The 12,615-nt window shown below is 38.7% G+C and overlaps 1 protein-coding gene across 3 annotated transcripts in view; it reads right to left on the bottom strand.

Annotated features, from left to right (window-relative positions):
• Positions 1-566: 566 nt before the first annotated feature.
• The window catches only part of TRAF5 (TNF receptor associated factor 5), a 38,364-nt gene continuing 26,315 nt past the window's right edge, over positions 567-12,615 (bottom strand). For 2 of the 3 annotated variants that reach the window (XM_075064347.1, XM_032762979.2), the window contains 7 exons: positions 11,643-11,807; positions 10,758-10,835; positions 10,290-10,364; positions 9,939-10,031; positions 8,136-8,276; positions 7,403-7,571; positions 567-6,103 (listed from right to left, as the gene is read on the bottom strand). In XM_075064347.1, the coding sequence (XP_074920448.1) occupies positions 5,526-6,103; positions 7,403-7,571; positions 8,136-8,276; positions 9,939-10,031; positions 10,290-10,364; positions 10,758-10,835; positions 11,643-11,807 (1,299 nt within the window). In that variant the 3' untranslated portion in view covers positions 567-5,525. The remainder of the gene's footprint in view (positions 6,104-7,402; positions 7,572-8,135; positions 8,277-9,938; positions 10,032-10,289; positions 10,365-10,757; positions 10,836-11,642; positions 11,808-12,615) is intronic. The other variant, XM_032762980.2, reaches the window with a different exon arrangement.

A 12,615-nucleotide genomic window follows, 5' to 3' on the forward strand; every position in this document is an offset into this window, starting at 1 on the left:
TAGCTCTAGATGTCCCATAGCATCTGATGGCCAGAAGCTAGGACTTTACAACAGGGGATGGACTGCTCGATAATTGCCGTGTTCTGTTCATTCCCTCTGAAGCAGCTGACATTGGCTGCTGTTGGAAGACATGATGCTGCACTAGATGGACCATTGGTCTGATCCAGTTTGGCCATTCTTATGTTCTTACCATCATAACTAAGGCTATGTTTTAGTTACGGGTATTTTCAAAAAAAGTCATGGACAGGTCACCGACAGTAAACCAAAATTCATGGCCTGGGATCTGTCCATGACTTGTACTATAGACCCCTGACTAAATCTTGAGTGTTGGCAGCAGTGTAGTGTAGTGAATTATAAACTGGTATGTGCAGCTGCTTTAGGATGTTAAAATACGAAAGACCCTTACATAAATAAGGTGCTTTTCATTTTCTTTGTAATACAAAGGAGTGTCCTTTCTTGGGTCCATAGCAAAAACTCTGGGATGCAAATAGCTACCCAGTATCCCATTCTCTTCTGTAAAAACTGTTTAAAAATTCTGCCTGAAGTATTGTTAACGCCACAACCACTTTAGAAGGATGGTGAAGTTCAGTTTATTTTTTACATATTTTACTGGTACAGGTATGACAATGGGATAGAAAAATCACAATATATTAGTAAAGAGTTATCCAAAAAGGCTAAAAACAGGTCAATAAATACATTAAAAACATACCACGTCGTTGCAGAAATATCGTATACTCATTAGGTTAAATATACATTCGCACTGAAAAGTTTTTGGTGTTTTCCATGCAAGTTACAACTTGTCTTTTCTATAACATCTATGCTATGCAACAATTTTTGCTTACTAGGAACGGGATGATATCTAAACTCCACATTATAAGAAGTAAAAACATCTGAAAAAACAAAATCCCAACTCTCAACTGCTTTTATAAATAAGTTGATTAAAATGCGATCACCCTTAAAAATGTAATTCACTGAGCAAATGCTTTATAAAAGGTGCTTTAAAAAGGAAGCTGTTACCATAAACCCAAAATGGGTTGCTTGTGCTTCAGCATATATTTCTTTAAATTATTTTAAAAAACTATATTCATGGCAAAAAAGTAAATATAGTCAACAATTAGAGAATGAGAGATTGCATTATGAATTGGATGAAGGTTTAACATGCTTCAAGATCTGTCCAAGAACACACTAAACATTTGTCAACATCACAAAACCATCACCTACTCTAACCATTTGAAATGGAGTTCTAATAATACTTAGTGCTTTGCATGCTCAAAGCACTGCACAAACATCTTCTAATTAGTTCTAACACCCCTGTGATGCAAGTATTATCCCCATTTTACAGCTGGGGAAATACAGGCTGAGGGAGTTAAGTGACTTGCTCAAGTCCAGAACATGCCCTCCCATCCTCCCATCTCTCTGAGTTCTATAATACTTTTCTGTATTTTACTACTAACATTCTAGGAGTTTTATGGAAACAGGTGGTAGGTATCACTTCCATCAATCCTAGTAGTCATTATTCATATTACATCATTTTGAAAGTTACAGCACAGATGTTGATTTTTTTTTTTACACTAACATTAGACCCACTTTAATGCACCCTGTTGAGTCACAAAGTTCTAGCATGCTGCACCTTTTTAAACACACGTCCATTCTTTTCAAAACAAAGTATTAAATATTTAAGATCAAATTCTGCTCTCTAGTACAGGTGCAACAGCTATTAAACTCAGTGAGAACTGCAGTTGTACAACAGATAACAGAATTTGGCCCATAGCATCAGTCCCTGGGAACATCTATAATCCCCACAGTGGCCCAGTATATAGTGGCACAGTACCACAGTAGCATTGAAATAGAAATATACCACTAAGATGTGGAAATGTAGCAGCATGTAGGGAGAACTTTCCAATTTTAACAATATGCCTATCTGGACCATGTCTCATAATCCATCTGAGAACACTGGAAGTTAAATTTCTACCAGTCTGGAAATTTCATCTAAGACAATGAAGGCAAAAATATCATGTTTTATGCCAATTACCTAAAGCTACAGCATTCAGCCTATATTAAGATTTTCATATGAAATGTCAGGGCACATTTGTGATTTTATTCATTCTTGTCCTTTTCCTGCCTAGTTCCCTAAAGTCTTTGTTCCACTTTGGTTTCTGTCCTCTTGCCACAAGCTTACTCCAAATTCTTCCTGATGTCTTGCTGCCTTTTCAGAAGAGCCTCTAAGTTTGTCCCCACTGTTGGGCTGCAGAAGCAACTAATTACATTTCCATATCTAGCTATCTGATTTGCAAGTGAAGATGGACATCTAAATTCTATTACGTGTACCCATAAAATGATTATGGATGCACAATGAGAGCCTTCTTAAAAGTGTCCATAAAGCTTTTGCAAGGCACACATGCACTTGTCCCCACTCCCTCCTTAATAGTTGTTCCTGTAATCCGCAGTGTCTGAACTTGGCTTGTTTACGCAGCCAGTTTCTCCCTAAAACCTATACCCAGGCATACATTCACCTGCAATGGAGAGGGAACTCAGAGCAAAATTCCCAGCTATCCCACTTCATCTGAGCTGCAAAACAAAGCCTGAAAGAAATGGTCAAATTCCTAAAGTGCAGAGTACCCACAGTTGGGGCTGGATTTTCATGAGACCTCAGCTCCCAGTTAGGCCCCCTAGATTGTGAGCTCTTTGGGGCAGACACAGGCTTTATATTCTGTGTTTGTACAGCACCTAGCACAGCGGGGGTCCTGCTCCGTGACAACAGCCCCAAGCTCTATGGTAATATCAATACTAATAAATGAAGTAGTCAGACTTCCAGACGTGCTCAGCAATTCCGTTTGAGGGCTGCTGTGCATGGAGCACTTCTGAAAAGCTCATTATTTAAAATAGGACTGTCAAGTGATTAAAACAATCACAATTAATTGCACGATTAATCGAGCAGTTAAACAATAATAGAATACAATTTAAATATTTTTGATGTTTTCCACATTTTCCAATATATTGATTTCAATTACAATACAGAATACAAAGTGTACAGTGTTCATTTTATATTTATTTTTGATTACAAATATTTGCACTGTACAAAAGAAATAGTATTTTTCAATTCACCTAATACAAAGTACTTTAGTGCAATCTCTTTATCATAAAAGTTGATCTTAGAAATGTAGAATAAAGTACAAAAAATAATTACATTCAAAAATAAAACAATCTAAAAGTTTAGAGCCTGCAAGTCCACTCAGTCCTATTTGTTTAGCCAATCACTCAGAGAAACAAGTTTGTTTACATTAGATAATGGTGCCCGCTTCTTGTTCACCATGTTTGCATGGCACTGTTGTAGCCGGCGTCGCAAGATATTTACATGCCAGGTGCACTAAAGATTCATATGTCCCTTCATGCTTCAACTACCATTTCAGAGGACACGTGTGCAGGCTGATGACGGGTTCTGCTCGATGATAATCCAAAGCAGTGTGGACTGACGCATGTTCATTTTTATCATGTGAGTCAAAAGCCACCAGCAGAAGTTTGATTTTCTTTTTTGTTGGTTTGGGTTCTGTAGTTTCCGCATTGGAGTGTTGCTCTTTTAAGACTTCTGAAAGCATGCTCCATACCTCATCCCTCTCAGATTTTGGAAGGCAATTCAGATTCTTAAACCTTGGGTCAAGTGCTGTATCTATCCTTAGAAATCTCACATTGGTACCTTCTTTGTGATCTGTCAAATCTGCAGTAAAAAAGTGTTCTTAAAATAAATGTGCTAGGTCATCATCCGAAACTGCTATAACATGAAATATATGGCAGAATGCAGGTAACACAAAGCAGGAGACATACAATTCTCCCCCAAGAAGTTCAGTCACAAATTTAAATTAACACATTTTTTTTAACGAGCATTATCAGCATCGAAACATGTCCTCTGGAATGGTGGCTGAAGCCTGAAGGGGCATACGAATGTTTAGCCTATCTGGCACGTAAATACCTTGCAATGCCAGCTACAGAAGTGCCATGTGAACGCCTGTTCTCACTTTCAGATGACATTGTAAACAAGAAGCGGGCAGCATTATCTCCCGTAAATGTAAACAAACTTGTTTGTCTTAGTGAATGGCTGAACAAGAAGTAGGACTGGGTGGACTTATAGGCTCTGAAGTATTACACTTTTTTTGGTTTTAGTGCAGTTATGTAACAAAAAAAAAAATCTATATATGTAAGTTGTACTTTCACGATAGAGAGATTGCACTACAGTACTTGTATGAGGTGAATTGAAAAACACTTTCTTTTGTTTGCCATTGTTACAGTGCAAATATTTGTAATAAACAATATACAGTGAGCAGTCTACTGTGTTGTAATTGAAATCAATATATTTTAGAATTTAGAAAAACATCCAACATATTTAATAAATTTTAATTGGTATTCTATTGTTTAACAGTGCGATTAAAACTGCGATTTATGGTGATTAATTTTTTTAATCACAATTAATTTTTTTGAGTTAATTGCATGAGTTAACTGTGATTAACCAACAGCCCTAATTTAAAGCAATGCTTCCCCACATACATCCTCTTTTCTTTGTCTTTGGGGAATGCTGCATGTTAGCAGGAACCCTTCAAGTGCAGTTTTCCAAAGTTCTGAGCCACTGCACGGCTGCTAAGCCACACAAAAAAAATACTCCACAGGCAGCAGAGGAGCAAAAGTTTTAGAGCTTTTGCCCCTGCCTTCCAGCAGTGGACTCAACTGGTCTGCTACTCTTGTAGGTTAGTAGATGGGCTGAGAACCCCAATAATGACCATATCTTGGGAGGCAATAAGCACCAGCAGCTTTCACTGACTTCTAATGGGGACTGGGGATGCTCATCACAAATCGGGATCTGGCCCGAAGCACCAAGCAGGAACATAGGGGACACTAATGACCTCACTGGGATTTGTGGGTGCTCAGCACAGCTGAGTAAGCAGGCCAGAACTATAAGACATCTTCATCCAGACTTTCCAATAACTAGGAGCTCTGAAATTCCTGGCTAGGTTTTTTCTGCCTGGCTCACCTTTTCTCCCTCGGTTTTTTAAAGGCAGGGTGCTGCTGGGATCAGGATTCATCTCTTCATATTCAGGCAGTGTTGAAATGATTCCCTCACAAAACCACAAGAAATGCACCTAGACACCACTATGATGGGAGCACTATCAATGTTTATAAGAGACTGGAACCACAAACTTGCCCGGGTTCCAAAGAGCCTACAGTAGTTTCCTCATAAAATGCCATCTTGAGATGTGAGCCAAGCATTCACTCCCAAAATATATTGAACAGAGTCAAAATACTGGTTTGAATACATTGATCTGGTTCACACCGTCAAACTGGACTTATAGATCCCCTAAATATAGTATTGAAAAAATGAAAAAGAAAGCAAGCGTGGTGCTCTGGCAACTCAGCAGCTATTATGCAGTCAAAAATATGGTTGGACGAGTGGCAATTCACCGTTGTATGAGGTTGGCCAATCGTCACCGAGAGAAAGCATTTCTTTGTCATTAAAACAGTCATGTCTTCCAGGTACTTCATAATTCCTCTAGGTCAGTTAAATCCACAACAACTTTCATGAACAAAGTGTCATCTTTGACATAAGTGTTCTTGGCGTTCTCCAGCACAGCGTGCGCCACAAACCTTGGGCATCCAGAGGCAATATTCATCTCTCCATCTGGCCTTTTGAAACTGCTGCTGTTAGGGTCGGCTCTGAAGACTTCCACAATGTGATTTTTTTTCCCACTTTGGTCCAGAAGCATAAGTGTAACTTTTTGCTTGAAAGGCCATGGTAGCAACGAATCAAACTCCCCTCTCATCACTACGAAGTATAGGGAGATATGCGTCCCTTTTCCTGAGCCATCCCCATTCAGATATGCTCTTGCACATAACCTGTACCCACAGCGGCTGGTATAAAAAGGCTGGCTGAATATAGAGACAATGCGGCCTTCCATGGCTTCTTTTTTCTTCATCTTGTAGTCCATGATTTTCCAGATTAGTTTTCCATTGTAACATGTGCCCTCCAAAAGCTTAAACCGCTCTTCATTTTTATTGAGCTGTGCTTTGTGAATACTGATGTGGACATCATGTTCGGTGAACTGGCCTTCCAAAACAACTGGGGAAGAAAGACACATGAAACATCCAGTTAGGGAAAAATGTCATTGAGACAAAGTGAATTACAGACCAGGGGACAGTAATAACTAAGTGGCTAGAGCCCAGCGTTTAGAAATAACTGGGGAATCAGAGGAATTACACAAAACAATTATCTTTGTGGCACTGGCCATTTCAGTGAGTCTGCTGCTATTAACATACTTTGAGTCAAGAGAATCCTCTTAATTCCAGCACAAAAGACTCCCGTTTGAAGACTGCAGACACACATGCATCTTAGATATGTGACAGAGATGCAAACTTTGGATTTGGATCCCAACTTCCTTCAAGTTTGGGTGTGTTTAGCTATACGAGGTTTTGGTTCAGATCTGTCTGAAACATACATCTGTGTTCTAGTCATTTATTCAAAAAGCATTTCTTTATAATTAAAACAGGTGTGTTCCAGGTACTTTTCATAATTCCTCTAGGTCAGTTAAATTCACAGCTTTCAAGAATGGAGCGTCATCTTTGACATAAGTGTTTTTTGCATTCTCCAGCACAGTGAGTGCCACTGATTATTCTAATAATTTATGCTAGTGTTTTCAAGTTGTAGCAGGAAAAATAACCTGACACTATGGGGCCTAATTCTGAGCTCACAGGTGAGAGTGAGGAGTAACACCATAGAAATGAAAGGAGAACCAAGCCCCATGTGTCCTACAATAGCAGAGCATTACAGGCTGCACCACAAAAGCAGCTTACATAGAACACTGTTGTACATAAATTTCCTGAATCTGACCTAACAACTACGATAACAAAAGCAGCCACTGGAATTTAAGGAAACAGGGTAACGAATAGCAGCATAACATAAGTACAGTAGAAGTTATCAAAAAGTGTAATCTTCCTGTAGTAAATTTATCCTGACACACTCAGACAAATGTTTTTAACTTCAGAATCCTATAATATCAAAAAGTGTAATAATCCTACAGTGAAGTTAACTGCCACCGCAGTTACAAACATTTTCACCCAAAGGGCTGTGCTCCAAGAACTCTGGTTGTAAAAGAAGGGTGGACAGAGGGTGCAATTCAGTGCAAGTTATTGCAAAGGTTTACCTGTCATCCATGAATATCAAGGAGATTTATCACAGAAACAACAACACAGTTTTGGTTAAGCTTTTCGTTAAGACTGATGTTCATCTTGAAGAGCCTCATCAAGCTAATGTGTGCAAACAAGTTGATGGGGAAGTGATCCAAACTGATAAACAACATCACAACCTCTAGTAACACCAGTTTTTACTCAAAAAATACAAAACAAAAAAATCGGAGCATACCTAAACGCTGATCATATGTCTCCATAAAGGCAATCTTCTGCTTTATATTTTCAATAGTCTCCAGCAGTGGCATCAGGTCAAATTTACTTTGCTGCTGGTTTGACATTTGTATTAGCTGCCTCACTTGTGTTTCCAGCCATGCAGATTTATCAATATGACTGGCAAGAGTCTTCAAGTTTAATGCAGGAGTAGGGAAATGAACACACATTAATAAAATTAATCATTTCAGATTTAAAAATGTCTTTGTACAATAGCAATATTGACTACATATTACATTCAAGAGTATCCTTGTTTGCCTTTGGAATCCTTCAAATGTTTCCTCATGATTAATTCAACATTCATTCACTAAGAATCAATTTCTAATTCATTACCATTCACCATTTATTACTTTCATTTCAACTGATTTGATTACTCTAATTTACACCAGCATAACTGAAATTGAAAACTGGCCCTATGAGTCCTATTCAGCATGTCTTACTCTGACCGAACTCCCATGGAACTCCCATATTAGTTATAATGGGAAGGCTGTATGCATTATATTTAAAAAACAATAGTGGTTTAAATCCATATATGGTGCACAGTTCACTCCAGAGATTAATCCAAATTCACGCAACAAATGGCTTTGAACACTGGTGTTTGCTATTGTCCTGGCATCAATTACAACTATTGCTGGATAACTGTATTCCAGGCAATAAAAAAGCAATGTGTCAGAAAGATAATGTAAATGTCTCACCTGGGTGTTTACCATCAAATTGCTGTTTTTACCAAGCAGCTGTGCAAACTGTCTGAAATCCTTTTCACACTTTTTAACTGTGTCTGCTAGCTGTTGGATTTTAATCTCTTTAAATTCCAAACTCTTATATAGGTCAGATATCTAAACAGTAGAAAAATGAAGAGTGAAAAGTCAAGACTAACCAAAGCATCCAGGAAATAGATTAAAACGTATGGAACCTATATAGATACACCAGGAAAGGTTTATTGATGTGACTGCACCAACATAGCTAGATAGCAACTATTTTCCTATTTCAAAACGTTAACCCAAAATCCCTGGATGGGGCAGTGGTGGGGATGGAATCCCTGCCTGTGTGTAAAAACCATGAGCTTTTATTGACTTAGCTCAGGGGTAGGCAACCTATGGCTCGCGTGCCAAAGGCGGCACGTGAGCTGATTTTCAGTGGCATTCACACTGTCCGGGTCCTGCTCACCGGTCAGGGGGACTCTGCATTTTAATTTAATTTTAAATGAAGCTTCTTAAACATTTTAAAAAACCTTATTTACTTTGCATACAACAATGGTTTAGTTATATATTATAGGCTTATAGAAAGAGACCTTCTAAAAACGTTAAAATGTATTACTGGCACACAAAACCTTACATCACAGTGAATAAATGAAGACTCAGCACACCACTTCTGAAAGGTTGCTGACCCCTGGCTTAGCTAAAGAACCAGATTTTTTTAGTTCAAATGCTGTAGGAGACCTAGCCACTAGAGGGGGACAGAGAACCAAACTGTGTGAGGATGGATTAAAAATGCATTGCACTAAAATTATTGGTACCTAGTCAGTGTAACAGATGAGTTAGGGGGAAGCACTGGCTTCAAATACTCCAAACACATTGTAGAATTCAGAATCATTTACTGTTTTTGAGCTTTTGTTTTTAAATAAACACAGACATTGGTCTGAATTCATTCCAATTTTTATATCTGCTTCTGCTGATACAAACCCCAGGTGCTGGGTCCCAAACAGTGGAACATCTCTTGGGGGTAGAGAGCAGCTGGCTGCTGTGCATTCCAGGGTGGCTGCAACTTCCTCTCCACTGGGAGGAAAGGGGCTGCAGACAGTGGGTGGTGCTGCCCGTAAACAGGGCATGGCCTGAGAATCCCCAGGGCACCTTGAACCTGCATCTTTGCCACCCCCCGGCCAGTCTCCGATGGAACCCCTAGACAAAACTTAGGATGCCCTGTCCTCAGCCCTTTCCCCCAAAGGGAAAGTGTGGAGTGAAGAACAGCAAGGAGAGTGGTGGCAGTGAATACACAAGGGTGCTGTGCAGGGGTGGGGGTTCAATCTAACTCAGTGGTTCTCAAACTGTGGGTCAGGACCCCAAAATGGGTTGCGACCTCATTTTAATGGGATTGCCAAGGCTGGCATTAGACTTCTTGGGGCCCGGGGCCAAAGCCCCACTGCCCAGGGCTTCACCCTTGGGTGGCAGGCCTCAGGTTACAGGCTCCCTATCTGGGGCTGAAGCCCTTGGGTGGTGCAACTTTGGCTTTGGCCCTCCTACCCGGGATGTCAGGGCTCCACCCCCCGCCAAGGTCATATAATAATTTTTGTTGTCAGAAGGGGGTCACAGTGCAATGAAGTTTGAGAAGCTTACTGGCTTCACTGGAAAGGGTTTCTGACTGGGTTGAACAATGTGGGACGAAAATCTTAATATTCTTTAAAGAAGAGGCTGGGCCAATCCCAACACATGTGCAACCTGGACTTGAATTTTAACAGTTAACCACTCTGTTGAAGTGTGTTCATTACACATGTTCATTACCTGTTCTTCCAATTTGGAATTCTTGTCTAAAATTTGCAGCATGTGTTCCCTCAGAGCAGCGTTCTCATGTTCTGCAAGCTTTCCTCTTTTAATCTGGGGGCAGGAGGGTAAAAAAAAATAAAGGCAGATAAACAAAGTTGTTAATAGAAATTTCTATTGGGGCAAGTGGTTAAATGTTTCTTTGCATGCTTCAAAAACAGATGAACAGCTCCAACCGCTTAGTTTGATACCTTAAGTCACATTGAAAGGTACTGTAAGAGAACAGAAAAATAGTTCCTTAGGCTACCAGCCTTTAGTGCTTTTGGAGGCAAACTGCAATCATAGTACAAATGGAGGTCTAGATTACAGTACCTGTACAGGACAGCCATATTGTTTATAGGGACAATCTACTTCTGCCTCAGGACACACAGACAAGTGTTTATCCATCTGCAAGTATTAACAAAACAAATAGGTAGTGATAAAATTATTGAATAATACATTCACTGAACCTAAATTCCTGCATACGGGGTGCAAAAAGGCCAAAAAGTGATGTTAAGATACCATTTATCACATACAATGGAGACTGATTAATCAGTGTCAACAAACGAGACAGATGGTTTACAATAATGCAATGTGCAAAAGCTCTGCAAAGTACAGCACATTCCTATGATATGCTTTGATGAGGTCATGTATCGATTTTAGGAACAAACAAAAGTAGTATCTAGAGAAATGAGGCAAATTCATACCAAATGTGGACCAGTGAGGCCTACAATGCAAGTTCTAGTTTTCACAAAATGATACAATTTGCCAACTTACAGTTAGTGAAAAAACAAATAATACCTCCTTTTTCAGAATGATCTGAGAACATTTGTGGAGACAAGGCACAGGAAAATCAGGACACTCATTTTTCTCATGGTTCTGAGGGAGGTGGGGGAAAGATTGATTAGGACTGGCTTATATACCAGACTTGTTATACATGAATAACTCATTTCTTTTTTAAGATCAGACAGTGCATGCAAGTAGGAATAGGCAAGATACATATTCCGCACAGTAGCACATACTTACATCAACACACACATTGCTGGCATTCAGAAAATAATTACAAACACACCAATCCCCCCCGCCAACGTTAAAATAACATTATGGTTGCAAAAATCAAGCTTTAAATAATTAGGAAATGCCAGAATTAAAAGTTGCATGTGCAACCTTAATTCAACCCTCAAAAACATGCATAGCATCCTAGGTCCTCTCAAAGGAAATACTGCCAGAATTTTTTAATATGAGCAAAACAACATACTTTTCCCTTGCTTTGATCTCGGAAACAACTAAATCATTTCGGCTGAAATATTCAAAAAACAGATTTAGACATTTGAGGCCAAATTTGTCCTTTGTGTAATTCCACGGACTGAAAAGATAAATTTGGCCCACTGGCTTCAGCATGCGCACAAAATTTTTTTTACTAATTTGTCAGTAATATAAATATTAAAATATTTTTAAAAATATTAATTGTTTTTAAAAAGTAATTTAAAAGGAACAGATGTATGCGGAACTCAATCCAACTTTGTACCTACAGTTATCAATATTGTTATAAAATACATGTATTATATGTCATTCAGATACTTACATGAATTTTGTTTCATACGCATAAAACCTCACAGCAACTTTGGAACTTTTTTCACAGTAATTTAAACAGCTGAACTTTTAGGAAATCTTTCGCAATCTTACCTTTAAATTAATTGAAACCACATATTGATTACAGTACTGGCATATTTCTTCTCGAAATTTACAGTGCAGACTTAGGTGATCTTTTAAATCTTTCCGAAGAATTTGATCACGACATTCACCATTAATGCACAGAACACTTTCAAATAAGCATTGCTGCAGGTGATCCTATGCCATGCAACAACAAAACACCATCATATTTTAAAAATCACGAGTGTAGAATGCATTGAATAGGCTAGAATTATGGTTAATTGTGCCCTTAAATACCAAAGTGCCTGCTAGAGATATTAAGACACTACATAGGTTTATTTAAAGAAAATCAAAACTACACTTTCCCAGTAATGGCGCTCATAATTAAACTCAGAGAAAGTTCTGAAAATTCAGAGACTCTTTGCTTTGATTTCCACTCCTTGTCCAGTTAATATCTCAAACATGAACCAAACTGAAACAATTTATGTTGGCAAGCAGCAGCAATACTTCTTTCTCTAGGTTCTCATAGATTGTCCATCACCATGGCATCTATATGCTTGAGTCTCCTTTCTCTCAGTTTCTACAGAATTTTCACTTTCTTTTTAACAAAATTACTGTTTTTCACTCTCCTAGGAGCAGAGAAAACCTTCTGAATGTGGCCCAATGTAGTACTGTCTTACTGAGTCAGCTGAAAGACAGACATTGTCACAAAGAGAAAGGATGTGTGTTAACAGGAGTCCTTATTAAGCCAATTATTTAAAATATAATGGATGTGGACTTACAACTACAACAGGTTTGGCTTAGTATTTGAGTTTCACATTTACATATAGTAGTACACCGAATAGGTCAAATCAAGACGTATGTACTTAGGCCAAACTCTAGTTACAGTAATCTCAATGCTATAATAACTCTGAAACCTAATGACAACAGTTTAAAGGGGAAAGAGCAAATTAATTTATGACAAGTCAAAGTTTTGACTGACTAAAGACGTCAGAATTTGGGCCAA

The sequence above is a fragment of the Chelonoidis abingdonii genome, chromosome 3, assembly GCF_003597395.2.
Source record: "Chelonoidis abingdonii isolate Lonesome George chromosome 3, CheloAbing_2.0, whole genome shotgun sequence".
In the NCBI taxonomy this organism is placed as follows: Eukaryota; Metazoa; Chordata; order Testudines; family Testudinidae; genus Chelonoidis; species Chelonoidis abingdonii.